The following is a 17777-nucleotide window of genomic DNA, read 5'->3' as shown; positions in this document are numbered from 1 at the left end:
GGATTTCTCGTGAGGGCCGGCTGCACGTGGTTTGACTTACTGACCGTTGTTTTTGCTGTAATGTAGGAGAAGGACATGTTTTTGTCTGGGGCTACGGAATTCTTGGGAAAGGACCAAACCTTGTGGAAACCGCACTTCCAGAAATGATTCCACCCACCCTCTTTGGCCTGACGGAGTTCAACCCAGAAGTCCAAGTCTCCCTCATTCGATGTGGCCTCAGCCACTTTGCCGCCCTGACCAGTAAGTGAGGGGCCCGCGCAGCCCCAAAGATGGGCAGGGAGCTTAGCAGTCTCCCTGGGCAGTGGGGCAGCGACCCCGCGTGGGTAATTAAAGAGCGCGGCTGATCCAGGAGGCATTTGGCTTGAGGACGTAGGATGTGTGTCTTCTCTTCATCCCAGAGTTGTGTTTTTGGTTCATCTGGTTTGTGGTCAGGCTAACATTAAAGTGAGTCCTCTCAAGAGGACACTGGTGGGTGGGGGGAGAGGGGACCCTCGAGCGTGTTGGGGAGGTGGGAGGAGACCAGAGGAGGTTTGGCGAGTCCTCGGTGGGTAGTGAGGCGGTGGGGGGGGGGGCGGGGGGGGGGGGGTCACATGGCGGGAGGCAAGTTTGTAAGCCCATCGTGTGGGTTTGGGGAGGTGAGTCTGCCCTGCTCCCCTAACCCCCCAGGGCCCGGAGGAGGGGAGGTGATCGCAGGGGAGGCCGAGATGGGGGTTTGCGCAAAGGTTGGCCAGGCGACAGAGCCAGGAGGTAGCCCGTGACTGCGGCCCTCAAGCATGCGTGCTTCCCTCGAACCGGGGTGACCCCCCCCCCCCCCGTTAGTCCAGTAGCAAGACTGAACTCGATTTTGTGTTGTGATTCTCTGGTCATCGCACTGTTTCCTTGCAATTAGAAACTCTTTTCGTTTCACAGTTAGGAAATTGGTTTGTTTTTGTTCCTTTTTCTGTTTTGTTTTGTTTTTTAAGCATCTGGGCTGGGACGGCAGGTTGGCGTTGTCCTGAGTCACGTGACGAGAACCCGCGAGCGCGGTTGTGGCGCAGGGTGTTGTCCGGCGCAGAGTCGCGTGCCTGGAGGTGCACATGAGGTGTTCGGCTGGGGTCGACTGCCTTCTGTTTGCTGTTGTGCCGTGTGGCTACTAAGCCACCCCTGCGCGTGTGGGTCAACGTCTCCTGGTGGGGGAGCACCAGCGCCTGCCCTTGGGCCCCGCATTTGCATCCGGCCAGCTGGGAGTCGGCGCTGGTTGGTTTACCCTGAGGTCTGCCAACCTTTTGGGGGCCCAGACTGAATTGGTCTGTCGAACACCTCAAAGCTGAGGCTGGAGGACCCAGGAGGATGGTCAGATCGGGGGGCTCTGCCAGCCCGGAACGAAAGGACTCGGTATTTAACCAGCCCGGATTATCGTCCCGGCTTCTCTGTGGCGGCCTTGGTTCTCATCCCCGCGAACGAAGCCTTTTTGCCGGAAATGGGGTCTCCGTGTCAGAGCGCGCCCCACACTGGTGTGGACAGGAGTCTGACGCGACGGCTGGGCTGGGGGCATCGCCCCGTCTGCCCTCCTCTGCGGCGTGGTTTACAGTCTGTAACCCTGCCCTCTTACAGTGCGGTCGGCTCATCTGTTTATGTGTAGCTCCAGCCCCGTGAGGACAGGGACTGTGCGTGATCAGTCGCTGCCCCGTCTCAGCCCCCAGCACACACATGAAGACCTGGCCAGGGAGGCCCTGGTCACTCTGTCTCTTGACCAGACGCTCCTGAGATAGAGACTGAAACCCAGGCGAGGAGTGAAATCATCCTACTGCTCACTCTGTCAGGGCATGACCGGGGTTTGCGGGTGCTCGGCTTTCAAGGTTTGGGGGGTATGCTTCAGGGGTGAGCAGAGTGGGCTGTGGCCGGAGCCACACACTCGTGCTAGCCCCCGAGGGACGGACGCGGCGGGGGTCTGGGCGTGACCGTGTCCTGGTGTGGGGACGGTGCCCGGGAGAAGCTGACCTGTCACGCTGGGCACTGCTGGTACCGGAAAGCCTGTCCTCATGACCCTTCCTCCTGCCCAAGGCCCGGCCCCCTCCCAGCTGACCTTCTCCTTTCTTTGCAGACAGAGGGGAGCTGTTCGTGTGGGGCAAGAACATCCGAGGCTGCCTGGGCATCGGTCGCCTGGAAGACCAGTATTTCCCCTGGAGGGTAAGGCCGTGCGGGGCGGGCTCAGGGCACGCACAGCGAGGTCCCCCCCACCCCCCGGAAGGCGGCGGTGCCCAGCGTGGAGCTGGGCGGGTGCCAGGGCTGTGGGACCCACTCCCCGGCCCAGGTCCCGGCCGCCCCCTACTGCCCTGCTTTGGCTGAGGCCAGTCGTGGTGGGGAGCTGGAGGGGCGCCCGGCACCAGCTCCTCGCTGCCCTTGGCTCCGTCCTGGGGCCAGGCCTCCGGTCCCTCGGTGCCCCGGGAGAGGCCTCTGGAGAGGCCGGCTGTGGGCGCGTGGAGCGGGGCCCCACCAAGGAGGGACAGGAGCTGGCGGTGGTGTTGGGGCCGCATGCAGGGGCCTGTGCCCAGGGAGTGTGACGGCGGATTCAGAAGAAGGCAGGATGTTTAACATTTGGAGTGCCTTAACCACAGCCACCAGGGTGAAAACAGTAAAAGTTTTTCTTAGGGGGACAATGCAATTATACAAAAAAGGCTCGTTTCAAAATTAAAGGGGAAAAGTTCTCTCTTAAACTGTAGTTTATCTCCATGTTGTTTACTAAGTTCTGAAAAACAGCAAAAGCTGTTCATATTTTTGAGAACAGACCAAATGTACATGGTACAAGACGTAAAAAATAAGTCCTCACGTCTCGTCCCAGAGGCAGCCTCTGGCACTGGTTTCTTATGTTCCCTTCTAGAACAGTCTACAGTCTCTGCGTAGAGAAGCATGTGTGTGTGCACGCGTGTGTGTGTGTGTACATGGCTTAAATGTTTTCTTTGAAGGTTGGATTTTAATAATGTGGGTTTTTAAAAAAATTTTTTTTAATATTTTTTTATTTAGAGAGAGAGATTGCGAGCAGGGGAGGAGCAGAGAGAGAGGGAGACACAGAATCAGAAGCAGGCTCCAGGCTCTGAGCTGTCAGCACAGAGCCCGATGCGGGGCTCGAACTCTGGAGCTGTGAGATCATGACCTGAGCCGAAGTCGGCCGCTTCACCAACTGAGCCACACAGTCACCCCAATAATGTGTTTTGAGGGGCACTTGGGTGGCTCAGTCAGCCGAGCGTCTGACTCTTGATTTCAGTTCAGGTCATGATCCCCGGGTCATGGGACTGAGCCCCATGCTCCACCCAGTGTGAAGCCTACTGAAGATTCTCTCTCTCCCTCCTCCTTTCTCTGCCCCTCTTCTGCTCATGCGCTCTCTCTCAAAAAAAAATTTTTTTTAATTAAAAAATAATGGGTTTTGAAATTGTGTGAAGCATGTTTTGAAACTGCATGTGAAAAAGCAAAAGGAATCTATAACTTAGATAAAATAATAAGGATTTGCCTGTGTCCAAACCGCCCTGCAAAATGTTTGGAGGCACTTGAGCATTTTAGGGGCTGTTTCCCTGGTGGCTGGTTGTCCTTGCTCCCTGTGACCTCGCCAGGCCCTGAGGCCTTTAGAGAAGTGCTGCGCGGCCTCTAAGAACACGGGGCAGATCCGGAGGCTTTGTGCTGGCGGGGGAACGGCTGTGCACTGGAGCTCCTCAGAGCTCCCTCGCCTGTCCCCTGAGGTGGGAGGGGTGGATAGCCGGTCAGTGGCCAGCGGGCTCTCTCCGTCCCCCTGACGGCTGCCAGGCCGCTGTCCTTCCCCGGCCCGTGTGCTGAGCCTGACTCATCTGCAGGGCTGGGAGGGCCGGCGGCCGAGAGCAGCATGGAGGGAGGTGCTGGGCGCCTGGCCGTCCCTGCTCTCTGTGGCCCCAGCTGCCAGGCTGCACTCTGGGGAGGGCAGTGGCAGGGACCAGCTTTAGGGTCAGCGGGGCTGCATTCCTTCAAGATCACATCAGCCTCTTATTAGCAGTTAGACTTCACTCTGGTCTGTTCCTAGTTGCACTCACTTTTTTTTTTTAAATGTTTATTTTTGAGGGGGTGGGAGGGAGGGGCAGAGAGAGAGAGACAGAGACAGAGAATCCCAAGTAGGCTCCGTGCAGTCAGCCAGGAGCCCCTGGTTTCATGTTTTTTAAAAAAAAATTTATGTTTTAGGGGCGCCTGGGTGGCTTAGTCGGTTAGGCGTCCGACTTTCGCTTGGGTCATGATCTCGCGGTTCGTGGGTTTGGGCCCCGCGTCGGGCTCTGTGCTGGCTGCCAGCTCAGAGCCTGGAGCCTGTTTCGGTCTGTGACTCCCTCTCTCTCTGACCCTCCCCTGCTCACGCTCTCTCTCTCTCTCCTAGAAATAAATAAAACATTGAAAAATTAAAAAAAAAAAAAATTTATGTTTTTTTATTTCTGAGAGAGAGGGAGACACAGAATCTGAAACAGGCTCTAGGCTCTGAGCTAGCTGTCAGCACAGAGCCCGACGTGGGGCTCAAACCCATGAACCGTGAGATCATGACCTGAGCCGAAGTCGGACACTTAACTGACTGAGCCACCCAGGCGCCCCTTTCATGGTTTTTAAAATTACAGGCGATTTTTATTTTAAAAACTGTGTTTTCTTATTAATTTTTGGAGGGGGAACTGTTCTATCATTTAAAAGTATGCCAAGGGGCGCCTGGGTGGCTTAGTCGGTTAAGCGTCCGACTTTCGCTTAGGTCATGATCTCGCTGTTCGTGGGTTCGAGCCCCGCGTCGGGCTCTGTGCTGGCTGCCAGCTCAGAGCCTGGAGCCTGTTTCAGTCTGTGACTCCCTCTCTCTCTGACCCTCCCCTGCTCATGCTGTCTCTCTCTCTCTCTCTTCTAGAAATAAATAAAACATTAAAAAATTTAAAAAAAATAAAAAATAAAAAAATAAAAGTATGCCAAGAAGGTAGGGGTTCCTGAGCGGCTCAACTGGTTAAGCGTCCAACTCTTGACTTCTGCTCAGGTCATGATCTCACTGTTCGTGAGATTGAGCCCCGCATTGGGCTCTGTGTTGACAGCATGGAGCCTGCTTGGGGTTCTCTGTCTCCCTCTCTCTCTGCCCCTCTGCTGCTCGTGCTTGCTCTTTCAAAATAAATAAACATTAAGAAAAACAAAAAAAGGCTTCCAGGAGGGGAAGGAAACCAGTAGAGCCTTCCCTGCAGCTCCTGCAATGGGCACTAAGTCTTGCTTGTGGACGCACAGAGCCCGGCCTTCTCCGACAGTATGAAGGCCCAGGGAGTGACAGCAGAGCCACCCGATTCAAAACCCTGTCCTTCCGGAAGCTTTCCAGGGAGCTTTTCCTGCTGCACACGGACACTCAGAGCTCAGAGAGGGTTGGTGACTTCTTTGGGCCGCTCATCCTGTGAGCAGCAGGGCCCAGATTCAGGCTCCGACGTGTCCACCTTTGAGACCGTGGTCTCTTCTCTGTGCTGCCCTCTGCGAAGGCCTGGAGCTGGAGACTGAGGTCCGCAGCGGTGGGGAGAGGTGGGCGCTCACCGCCCAGGTCTGTCCAGGACCCTCCCACCTCTGTGGCGGCGCTGAGGACATGGGAACGGGCCACTGGGGCAGCCCCTCCTCGCCCTCCTGGGTGCTCTTTCCAGACCAGAGTCGCTGTGTGCCTGAGAGGCGGCTGTCTGCTGTGCCGGGACCTTGCTGTTCTTCCCCCTCAGCCTTGAGACACCCTGCGAAGCCCCCACCCCCACCCCCCTGCAGCTACGCTCACTGGGGATCCAGGGGCTGCCCCGTCTCAGGGCCAGTCAGAAGGCGGGCTGCGACCCGAACATGGGGCTCCGTGTGCAGACGGTGCCGCCCCTTGCCATGTGCCCCTCGGGTCAGGACCAGGTTGGGGCGCGTGGGCTGGCAGACGGGCTCTAGGCCCCAGGAGTGCGTCTGGGGGAAATGACCTCTTGCTGCCACAGGGGACCCTGCAGACGCAGCCAGGTCGGGGAGTAGCCGGGGGCCCAGCCCGGTGTTCCCTCCCAGCCTTCTCCCGTGGATGTGTGTCTTACCACCTTGTCGTTGTGAAGAGGAATGTTCCTGAAGGATTCTGCTCAAACTTTTAAGAGTCCTTCAGGTCAGATGTGGTTCAGTTTTGGGATCCATTTCTCTTTGCAGTAACTCTGTTGTGAGTGTGAAGTGATTTAGACTAGAAACTTGAACCTTGTTGACGACACAGAACATACAGCAGAGAGCAGTCTCTCTCGGACTTTGCTCAGATACCCTGAGAGCTGAGCCCTTGTGCGCCAGGGGGAGTGCGGCCGCAGGGACCCCGCTGCTCCCCAGCCCTGACCGGCCCCCCCGGCCCGTACACTGGGGCCGGTGGTGGACCCCGCTCGGGGCCCTAATGGCCAGAGCGCCCGAGGAGCAAGAATGCAGGTGCTCACGTGCCGCAGCCTGGGGACAGATTAGTGCTGAGGGCGGCAGCCTCCCCAGGGAGGTCAACACGATGCGCTCTAATGGCCCAGGAGGGTTGCTAGGAGTTCGTCCAGGCCCTGTCACCACACAGGCAGCCTGTCCTCCTCTGCCTCCGTGGCCAGCCTGGAGTGCTCTCTGCGCCTCCATCAGTGCCTTCTGTGACTGGTGTTGCTGGAGATGTTTGCTTAGGGAGGGCATGGCAGGTGGCGCGACGCAGCTACTCGCGTCCATTTGCCTGCTGGCCAGGAGCCCCTAATGGACTCGTCTCCGCACGCAGAGGGGCCGGCGCTTCTCCTCTGGGCCTTTAGGCCAGGCCATCTGGATGGCGCCCTCCCACCCTTGAGCTCAGTAAGCTCCACGGGCTGTTATGGACCCCCCTCTGGCTGTCGCGCTGCCTGGTGGAGGGCCGCCACCAGGGGAGGGTGGCAGAATTTGGATCGGGTCACACAGAGCAGCAGCAGCATCCTGTCTGGAAGGAGGGTGGGGTCCAGTGAAAAATCCAGTTCAGGGGAAAGGTGGGGACCAAGGGGCAGATGCTGACAGGGTGGGACGAAAAGAGATTTAAGGAGCACCCAGGGGGCGCATTCGGGTGAGCATCCAACTTTCGGTTTTGACTCAGGTCATGATCTCTTGATTCGTGAGTTCGAGCCTGGCATCGGGCTCTGTGCTGAAGGTGCAGAGCCTGCTTGGGGTTCTCTCTCTCTGTCCCTCCCCCACATGCACATGCTTGCTCGCTCCCCCCTCCCTCTCAAAATAAATAAATAAACACTTGATAAACAAACCTAAAAAAGGTATTTCATACCAGGGCGCCTGGCTGGCTCAGCAGGAAGAACGTGCAACTCTTGAGCTCAGGGTTGTGAGTTCGAGCCCCACACTGGCCGTAGAGATTACTTAAAAATAAAATCAGGAGGAAGAAGGTATTTAATACCTTATTGTTCTTTTTCACGGAATGTCATTCTGTGGTGCAGCCATGCGAGTGGCTTGCTTCTTGAAAATAATGATAATAGTGTAACAGGAGAGGGGCGCCTGGGTGGCTCAGTTGGTTAAGCATCCAACTTTGGCTCAGGTCATGATCTCATGGTTCATGGGTTTGAGCCCCGTGTCAGGCTCTGTGCTGACAGCTCAGAGCCTGGAGCCTGTTTCAGATTCTGTGTCTCCCTCTCTTTCTGACCTTCCCCTGCTCATGCTGTCTCTCTCTCTCTCAGAAATAAATAAAACATTAAAAAAAAAAAAATAGTGTAACGGGAGGAAGGAAAGCGCCCCTCTTCCAGAGAACAGGCTTGGCTATGGGGATGGATGGGCAAATCCTTGAGCTGCGGGCCCACCCGGAGCCGGTTGGGGTGGTCGTTTCCTAGGCCACAGCCTGTAGAACCATCAGAGTCATTTTCTTTTATTTTTAAAAGTTCTTTCTAAGTTTGTTTATTTTGAGTGAGACCAAGACAGTGCAAGCATGGGAGGGGCAGAGAGAGAGAGAGAGAGAGAGTGAGAGAATCCTCAACAGGCTCCATGCTGTCAGCGTAGAGCCCGATACGGGGCTCGAACTCATTAACCATGAGATCATGACCTGAGCTGAAACCAAGAGTCGGGTGCTTACCCGACTGAGCTCCCCAGGCGCCCACAGTGAGTCCTTTTGAAGGCCAGCAGGCCAGAGCCTCCCCATCAGCCTGATGTCACCTTGCGGGTTGGACCATCCTGCAGTGACATGTTGGTGCAGCTGGGCAGCGCTGATGGGACGTCCCACGAGGCCCGCGGTGACCGTCCTTGTTGGCGGGTGCAGGTTATCGGGGAAATCGCCGACCTAGGTGGCTGACTCGGTGAAGATGCTGCCCCAGGCAGAGCCTGGCTGCAGGAGAAGGGGTTTCCGAACTGCTCCAGGGAGTCCTGGGGGGTCCACCATGCACCTGAGTGGGGGGCAGGTGCTGACCCTTGGCAGGGTCACACTCGGGGCGTGGGCTGCGGGGCGGGCACATTCCAGCGGCCTCTCCAGTGGGTGGGTGCGAAGGGTCCTGTCTGCCGTGGGCCGGTAGGAGCTGGGATGACTTTCCACAGTGATTGCATTTATTCATCTTCACACACCTGCCAACAAGGCAGAAGCACCCCCACTTCTGGGGAGGGAGCCGAGGCTCAGGGAGGTTAAGTCACCAGCCAGGAGGCAGAGCCGGGGTCAGGCCCAGGTGGGCCTCCTCCAAGCCCGTCCACCTCCCACCTTCCCCCCCGCCCCGCACCGCTGGCCACATCCCCTCACGGGGTGCTGGGTCCTGTTTTGCAGGTGACGCTGCCCGGGGAGCCCGTGGACATGGCGTGTGGTGTGGACCACATGGTGACTCTGGCCAAGTCGTTCATCTGATGCAACTTCCAGACCTGTGCGAGCCCAGGCCTGGCCTCAGAACCACCTGGACTGCTCAGCAGGGGGTCGGAGGGGACTGGAGCCCTTTGCGAAGTGTGACGCGCTCTCCTGGTGCCCTCAGCAGGAACGTCCTGGAAGAAGGCCTGTGACTCTGTCTCCTCTCCAGCTGGCGGGGGACCTGCTGTGTTCAGGCCAGGCACCAGTGACACGAGTCCCAGGCCGCGTGGCGCTGGCAGGGCGAGGGTCACCCACACATGACAGCCCCGGGGTCGCCTCTGGCCGGAGAAGCCGGTCTGGGGAACGCCTAGCTCTGTGGTGTGCCATTTTGTTTGATCGTAAACAGGGCCTGACGGCGTGGTCCCAGGGGGCCTTCTGGACCCTCCGACCACAGCCGGGCCCACGGCTGGCATGTGGGCATCAGGGCGAGCCCGGCCTGGCTGCTGCCCGGGGTGTCCACTCAATCATCTGGGCCCCACCGCCCCCCGCCCGGCTGGGGCGAGCAGTGAGCCCATCCCGCCGCAGCCTGGCCACAGGGCTGCCCAGGGAGGAGACCAGAAGCCCTGGAGAATGTCCGAGCTGGTGACATAACTTGTCCTTCTGTTTAAAAACCTCTTTTAGAACTCTCTTTTGGAATAAAGCCTATTTTCTGCCTTATTTTTGAGCACTGAAGACGCCTTTTATTTCTATCTTACCTGCTCAGTTAGAGCCGAGCTTTCAGAAACCGAGCTGTGGACAAAGAGACAACTAGAAGCTGGGGACAGATAACTTTAGAAGACAGTCCTGCTTGAAGGCGAGTTTTCTGTAGGGGTCTCTCTCCTCCCATGGCTCAGCTGGTAGAAAATAATGAAGCTAAAACTAAACGATGATCGTGTCGCAAACCGGGGAGCCCAGTGGCTACACCTCCTTCCTTTTGTCCACTCCCTCAACAGATACTTCCTGTGAGCCACCCCCCCATCTGCCAGGTTCCGTTCATCACACCGGGTGGAACACAGTAAACAGGCAAGGTGGAAAATACGGTAGATGGTTACGTGGGTCGTGGAGAAAAATCGGGGAAGGGCTGGCGACGTGGGGCCTTTGCGGTTGGAAGTGGACGGGGCGCCTGGGTGGCTCAGTCGGTTGAGCATCCGACCTTGGCTCAGGTCATGATCTCACGGTTCGTGAATTCGAGCCCTCGTCGGGCTCTGTGCTGACAGCTCAGAGCCTGCTTTGGATTTTGTGTCTCCCTCTCTCTCTGCCCCTCCCCGACTCATGCTACGTCTCTCTCTCTCTCGAAAATAAACATTTAAAAAATGTTTTTTTAATCTTGGAGACAGAGAGAGTGGGGGAGAGGGGCAGAGGGAGAGAGAAAGAATCCCAAGCAGGCACCTAGTTCGGCATGGAGCCCAACGCCAGGCTCGATCCCACGACCCTGGGATCATGACCTGAGCCGAAATTGAGAGTCTTAAAGTGTAACGGTACTTAGTTAAGCAGAATTCCTTGCTGTGTGTGACCTGAGGCCCCAGAAATAAGCCAGGATGCCTCTGGGGGTGCGGCCCTGGGACCCCTCTCCTGGGGACTTCCCTCCACTTCTCTGTAGAGAAGCAGTTGTTAAGCTTACAGCAAAGATTTCCCATAAACTAAAGAGAGAAATTGAAAATACTTTGTCGTTTTCCTTCCTGAAACTCATGGTTGGGCCGCATCCCACGTCGCCCCAGCAGCGAAGGACAGAAATCTGTCCTCCGTGAACTACACATCTTAAAGCTCCTACTGGTTTCCAGAGGGTGAGTGTCCTAGAAGGTCAAGGTCATGCCCGGGGTCCCACCAGTGGCATTCAGGGGCAGGGTGTGATGGTGCTGGGCAGCGTCTGTCAAATGGTTTTAAGTCTTCCACCCCAGATTCACATCCAGTAATTACCTCCATCTTGGACACAGCGACCATGGTACTTGTGAGGGACGCCCTGGGATTGGTCTTAAAACCCAGCGTCTTCCAGTCGGGTTTGGTCCCCCAGGCTGGTCGGAATGTGGCAGCCACATGCCAGAGTCTCTCCACAGTCCTCTTCGGTGCCGGTGTCTCTTCTCAGCTTCTGTCCCCTCATTCCTGACCCTCCCAGCACTGGGCCTGGGTCCCCATGGATGTCATCCTCTGAAGGCCTGAGAGGGCGTTCAGTCCGCAGACCCCAGAGGGAGAAGCCTTCAGAGCAGCAGAACTTTTTGGAACTCAGGGTGGTAGGAGAGTGCTCTAGCCCCCTGCTCCTGCCCTTCAATCTCCAGGGGCAGGGGTGAGGTGGGGTGGGGGTGGGCGGGAGGGGCCAAGCACAGGAATAGGTCTTCAGCCTTGCCCTGCTCACACCTGCCTTCCATGGAAGATACCAGAGAGGTCTGGACCTCTCTTACGCCTAGGCAGCCCCAATGCCCACCTTCCAAGGCAGCAAGGAGCCAGACACCAGAGGCTCACGGGAGGGGTGCTGGGCACGCGCCCTCCCTCTTGCCTCCAGTGTCTTGTCTGAGCAGTCCTTCCTGGGGGTGTGGGGGGGTGTGGTGTCCACAGCAGGGCTCCAGGCTTGGGGGGGGCCCTCCCCTCCCCACCCCCACACCCGGCCCCACCTCTGCCATAGGTCTGGGAAGGAATGGCAGGTGTAGCGGCCAGTCTCCAAGATGGCCCCCGAGAGCTTGACCTGCTGGTTTCCGCACCCCTGAGCGGCCTCCTCCCGGGTCAGACTGGAGCCAGGCCGTAGGAGGACAGCATGGTGCTCAGCGGTGGCGCGTGAATTCTGAGGCCTGGGAGGAACAAAACCGCTCTGGCCTCTACCTTGGCCCTCGAGTCCCTTGCTCTGGGGGAGGCTGGGCACCACCCCGTGAGGAAACCCAAGCCACCCCGTGGGGAGACCCCCGCGGAGAGGAGCAAGCAGGCTTCCTGCCAGCAGCCGGGCCCAACCTGCCAGGCTCGGAAGTAGGGCCTCTGGTCTCTTGGCCAAGACTTCAGACGCCCGCAGCCTCATGGGGGTCTCTGTGCCGGGACTGTTGACTGTGCTCGGATTCCCAACCCACAAACCTCACCCCCGCCCCCCACAGTCGTGTTTAAAGCTAAGTTTGGGGGCAACTTGTTACGCAGCACCAGGCAGCCAATACGGCCCCTGCCGCTCTGGGGGACGTTTCTTCCCTCAGACTCTGGGTGTTGGGCCGGAAGCCTTGTCTCCTTCCTCCCAGCACCTGCCACCTGTCCTCCACCCCCTCACCCCCAACCGCAGCGTGGAGAAGGGAAGGATCGCACACGTGGTCCCACATCAGCCCCAAATCAGCCAGCCATCAGCCACCATCCATTTTTTTTCTCCATTTTAATTAACACTTTACAAAGTACAAAATATACTGTCTTTTTTTTTGGGAGGGGGGGACATTAGGTACTTTTTTTCTCTCCGTCATACAGTACATGAATCTCGAGGGTTTTGTGTTTCTTCAAGAAAGAGAGTAAGCGTGAGGGCCCCGGGGCCTAGGGTCACCCAGTGCTCCCCCCTCGCCCAGGCCCTGGGACAGATGAGTGCCACTGCTGCTGCTGGTGACCCGGGGCATTGCCAGGTGAGGGCCAGACCCCCCGAGGCGAGGCCCTGGGTAGGGCAGAGGCCCCTCGGAGCCCCATCATGCACCCAACACCCACACACCCCCATCTCCGGATAACGGAAATAATTTTGGCATAGAGCAAGAGGAGGACTTGGGATTTTCTTTGTCATCAGCCCCCTGCCCTCTCTCCACCTCCACCCCGCCCTGCTCAGTTCTCCCTGGACCATTTTCTGAATAGGTAAACCGAGGCAGAGGACAAGAAAATGCCCTGGGCTTGACCTTGGTCTTGGGACACGAATTTGGCCCATCTTTCATCCACCACCCACGGCACTCCCCACCCTGGTCTCCGACTTCGCTGGACGCTCTTTGCAGATATGCCCCCCCCCCCCGCCCCGTAGGCGAGGGGCGCCGGCACCCTAAACGTCTCCCCGTGAAGACCGTCTTCAGGGCCGGATGCTTCGAAGAGCTGGCCCGGCAGGTCTAGCCCCTCGGGGCTGGCTGCGTGGGCTGCCAGGCGTCCGCGGGGCACAGCAGAGCCCCAGCTGGGAACACCTCTGCCCCCACACCCTATGACAACTCTCTGCGCAGAGCGCTCCCGAGGCCTCAGGATACCGAACGAGTGGGCCCTTGGCTCAGACGCGGGCTCTACACACACATGCTCCCACACACGCTGACGTGTAGGTCACGGTGTGGCACACTTCCGCGTGGACGTATACACACAGCTGCGGCTGAGCACACGCCACCGTCCTGACCCCCAGCCCTCCCCCGCCCTGTTCCGAGCCTCAAATTCCCTCACCGGCGCGGAGGCTGCGGCCACAGGTTCCTTGTCCCTCTGACCAGGGCCACTCCTAGCGCCATCGGCCCCAACGGGCTGCCTCAGCCAACAGCTCCCGCCCGGCCTGGCCTTCACCTTCTACAGAGCAGGCTTCACAGGAGGGTGTGGGTGTCACCACCAAGGCCACAGCCCACCCTGTGGCTTTCTCCCAGGGTCTGAAGACACAATGTGTCTGAAGAGACACAATGAAGCTTTGCTCTTTTGTTGCCTCTAATTTGAAAATGAAAGAACGAAGAAAAGCTGGGATGAGCTGTGAGGTACAGGAAAAGGGATCTAGCTACAGTAGGACCCGGCTGCCCTCACGACGATGACGACCCCCGCCTCTCTCCCCAGGCTGGCCCTCTGCTGGGTTGACCACCAAGAGGCCATCTTGGTTGGCTCCCCTCCGGCGGCCTCTCTGCAGGGAGGGCTACCGCCCCCTCCAGGCCCAGCGCTTCCCTCAGCACAGCGGGAAACCTGAAAACCCAAAGTTCTGGGGGTCTTTTGGGTGGTGTGGGGGGGGTTGAGGGGGAGACCCCATTATCCTCGCCCCTCAAGCTCTGCTCACAGACCACACACACAGCCACACACCAGCTCCCTTTCCCAGTGGCTGTGACAGCCACGACTGGCTGATCCCCAGCCCTGGCTTACAGGGGGGCACAGATATATTGGGTGGGGGGGTTCTTCCTACCCCCTACTCCGTGTTCACTCAGGAGGTGGTGTCAAAGACTCCTAGGTCACAGAACACAGGACTGCTTGGCTATCACCCGGGAGATCCTCAGGGTCCCTCTCAGCCCTGGCAGGGAACCCAGGTTGTCCCCACGTCCAATCCAGAGGCCCAGAGAGGCGGCCTAGGGAGACCACAGGACTCCTGACTCTGCCTCATCTTTGACTATCAGGCAAATGGTACCCTAGCTTGAGACAGGGGCCTCACCCTACTCATCACCCCAGAACCTTCTCTGCCATCCTCTGTCACCTCACAGGGGTCAAGCCTCGCCAGACCACGCATCTTCTGGACACCACACTGGTCACCAAGGCCACGCTGTCTGATGGGGAAGGCCAGGGCGGGCAGCCCCCGGTCACCCGGCTCCTCTTCTCCCCACCAGGGGCCTGTAGCCTGGAGTTGGTGGCAGGGGGGCAGAATGCTGGTGCTTAGGACACTCTGGACCCCCAGATCCCGGGGAGGGAGGTCTGCCTGCCTCTCCAGCTTGAACGTGTGCCCTGGGCTCTGGAGACCCCTGTGGAGGAAGGGGGTGCAGAAGGAGGAAGGCGTTTCTTGGAACCCAGGGGAGCCCATGCTGAGGGTCTGAGCCAGACTTTCGTAACTGGGGGTGAGGGAGAAGCGGGTGGTCACGCCTCCCCCTCCCCCGCCTCCTCTCTTTAGTGTGCAGGGATGGGGCAGGCAAGGGGTGAGGGTGGCTTTAAGCTGGTGCGAGCCTTCCTTACCGCGGAGTGGCACGGAGGCAAAGATACACACCCAGAGCCCAGGAGGCAGGTCGGGGCCCCCACTCACCCCTACCTCTCAGCAGGAACCCCATTCCTCACTCAGGAACCCCATTTTCCTGCCCCTGCCACGTGCCCCACCAGCCAGAGCAAAAAGATCTGCAGCCTCGACAGCGCATTCCTCAGGCCGCTCTGGTGGGTCTGGAGACCGCCCCCGCACCCAGCAAATGGGGAGCACTCCCCCCCAAACTGCTGTGGGGACCAAACCCGACTATGCTCCTCACAGGCACAGCGCGAGGGGAGCCCGAGGAATGGGAAGCTACAGATGGCAGCTTGGACCCGGGCCCAGATGGCTGCCAACAGCCCTCGCCCCAGCCCCTTCTGGACCCAAGGCCAAGGGCATTGGTCCTTCTTGGCTAGACGGGGCCAGTGTCCAGGAGGCAGCCTGAGAAAAGAAGCTGAAATTTCTAAGCTTGCAGGTGAAAAGGACCTGGTAAGCCTTCAGCATGAACAGCCAGAGGGCAGGGGAGGGGACGGGAGGGGACGGGAGGGGACGGGAGGGGACGGGAGGGGGTCGGGGTGGAAAGCTGTGGCGGGACCACCTACCTGCCCAGGTCTTTGGGCTCAGGGCAATGGTCACAGGGCCTTTCTGCTCAAGGGCAAGAAATTCCAAAACTCCTCTCTCCACACCACCGTCCCCCAGATAAAACAAGGGTGCCCAGGGGCGTAGCCATGGAAACGGGTGCAGGAAGGGGCTGAATCCATCTCTCAGGGGAGACTCGGGGAGGGAGCCCTGGGGCTCTGCTCTGGGGCTGCTGGTTTTTTTTTTTTCTCTCAAGTCAGGGCTTCTCGAATAACGTATTGCCTATATACTTGAATTAAAAATATACGGTGGCTCAAAACGTGCCCGTGTGCACGGCAGACGCGGCAGGAGGAGGCCCTCATGCTCACACACGCACGCACACGGCGGGGTCCGTGTCCACGTACTGTGCACACACGCGTGTGCGTGCTCACACAGCATATATTAACATATATATTGCTCAAGTATATATGCTATTTACAGTATATATCTATATCAACATAAAACACAGGTATTTATAAGTGTGTACAATAGATTCGTCCTGCGGGGGGGGGGGGTCTGGGTAGCACACGCTTCCAGGGTCACGGGGCCAACACATTTGCTCGGCGGGGAGGGAGGGAAGGCAGAGAAGTGACATCACCAGGGGACCCAACGGCGAAGGAGTCTGGAGAGGCGTGCCACGGAAAACCAAGGCCTTCCAAGGAGGGAAAGGGGACGTGGTTGGGTGCTTTCCTGCCTGCTCGGCTGCCCGCCCCACCCCACCCCCCGTTTTGGAGCCAGCAAACAGATGGACACGTTTTGGTTGTTTTAAGAGTTTTGTGCAACACGAATTAACTTTAAAAAAAAAACCAAAAACCAAAAAAAAGGTGGGTTCCTAATCAGTGGTTGAGCCCTGAACATCTTCAAGGATCTAGACACAGCGCTCCTTCATCTGGTGGACCCCCCCAGGAGGCAGAGGGCCCCCCGATGCTGGGAGAACGGGGCAGGGGGGCTCACATGAGCCCTTCACCAGGGAGAGCGCCCCTTCTCCTCTGAGCTCCTAGGGAACAGCGCAAGGCGGCTGCCACCTGAGAAAAAGTGCCTGGGCGGGGGGAGGGGAGGGGGGAATGAGGCTCACCCCATTCCTCCTGGCCGAACTGCCACCTGGCCGCCCACTGACCCGGGCCTCTGGGCGCCCTGGGGGAACCCCTAACTTGTCACAGACCTCTGCTGCCTGCCTCCTGCTCTGAAAAAGCGAAAAAGCACTCATGCTTCTGTGACACCCAGTGATTCTCAAGCCTGTCCCTGGAGCCACAGGGGGCCAGCCAAGTGACCCTGAGCCTCAGAGTCCCCAACAGAACTCAGTAGGCCCGTCCCCTGTCCGCTGAAACTGCCGCCAACCACAGCCTGGGCGCAAATACATTAAATAAGAAACTAAAACGTACGGTACGGTTTTCTCTATTAAGGCTCAGATAAGCTGCCTCCCAGGTCAGGTACTCATGAACGCCATGGGCCAGCTGAGGGCCAGGCAGGCAGGCGAGTTGGGGGCAGAGGCCTTCCACATCCCCCCAAAAGTGGGGCAGGGGAGGGGGCAGGAGAGTGACGGAGCCCTGTGCTGGTCTAGTCGACTGTTGGGGGTGGGGGTACCCCAAGGAACCCCAGGTCCAAAGTGCTGGGGGTGCCCCCACTTCAGGGAAACTGAGGCTCCGCCTGCCCAAGTAGGGTCCAGGGGAAGCGGAAGGGACAGGAGCCCAAGCCCCAGGCTGGTGGGTCTCCTGGGGACTGCCCCAGGAAAGAGTGCTTACGGCAGGGACGGTCTGGACAGGGTCCCCTTGGCAGTCTTGCTGGGAGTCGGGGCGTGGGCCCTGTGGATGGCAGGTGAAGTTCTGGGTGGCCTGGGTGCTCCCCAGATCGGGGCCCCGTCCACCTGCCCATGCTTGTCAGAGCCTCCCCAGCGCACCGGCCTCCACTCTGCGGGAACCAGCCCGGAGCCGATGGAACCGGAGACCAGCGGCCACCACATCCAGCCCCAGGGCCTCACAGGGGCCTTCCTGGTCTCCATGAACTCGGCTCCCTTCAGCCAGCTCCCCAAGACGACCCGAAAATCAGAACCCCATTGTCTTGGAGGGGGAGCCTGCTTCCTTCAGCATCTGCCCCCAACTGGGCAGGGGGCGAGGGGAAGGCGGTCAGCTGGCAGGCTCCCTGGGCCTTAGATATCATTTTCTGGAGTAGGGGTGGGGGCGGAGGAGGCAGCTGGGAAGTCTCTGGAGGGCCTGGGGGCTCCAGGAAGGCAGGGGGGCATCAGGAGGCCTTAGCTTGGGCCCCAGGCCTGGCAGGGTGAACAATCGGGGGTGTCTCCCTGAGGCCCCGTCTTGGGGGCCCCCGGGGCCGATTTTCCAGTCTGTGAGAAATACTGTGAGAAGAAACTTCGGGGTAGGGGCCTGGCCCAGGCCTGGGGGGCAGACGGGGAAAAGCAGAAGAGGCCCTCCTAATGCTTCTCTGCTTGGCTGACTTTCAGGGCGCTGATGACGGCGTTGATGTTTTCTTCTGGTACCTGCAAGGGGCAGGAAGGGGCGAGTACCCGTGAGCCCCGAACCGGCATCCCTCGCCCAGTGGGGGGCTGGTGCCGGACAC

At 58.8% G+C, this 17777-nt stretch overlaps 2 protein-coding genes across 2 annotated transcripts in view; one reads left to right on the top strand and one right to left on the bottom strand.

Annotated features, from left to right (window-relative positions):
* RCC1L (RCC1 like) overlaps positions 1 to 9463 on the top strand; it is a 29346-nt gene extending 19883 nt beyond the window's left edge. The window contains exons 9-11 of the mRNA XM_039255228.1: positions 67 to 240; positions 2084 to 2169; positions 8717 to 9463. Coding sequence (XP_039111159.1) covers positions 67 to 240; positions 2084 to 2169; positions 8717 to 8794 — 338 coding nt within the window. The 3' untranslated portion in view covers positions 8795 to 9463. The remainder of the gene's footprint in view (positions 1 to 66; positions 241 to 2083; positions 2170 to 8716) is intronic.
* A 2627-nt stretch (positions 9464 to 12090) lies between these two features.
* Positions 12091 to 17777, bottom strand: part of CASTOR2 (cytosolic arginine sensor for mTORC1 subunit 2) — a 57047-nt gene continuing 51360 nt past the window's right edge. The window contains exon 9 of the mRNA XM_039255205.1: positions 12091 to 17697. Within this exon, the coding sequence (XP_039111136.1) occupies positions 17632 to 17697 (66 nt within the window). The 3' untranslated portion in view covers positions 12091 to 17631. The remainder of the gene's footprint in view (positions 17698 to 17777) is intronic.

This window comes from Hyaena hyaena, unplaced genomic scaffold (genome assembly GCF_003009895.1).
Source record: "Hyaena hyaena isolate Hyena2069 unplaced genomic scaffold, ASM300989v1 scaffold_514, whole genome shotgun sequence".
NCBI classification, from domain to species: domain Eukaryota; kingdom Metazoa; phylum Chordata; class Mammalia; order Carnivora; family Hyaenidae; genus Hyaena; species Hyaena hyaena.
The sequence above is the reverse complement of the archived record's forward strand: the minus strand, read 5'-3'. Positions and strand labels throughout refer to the sequence as shown.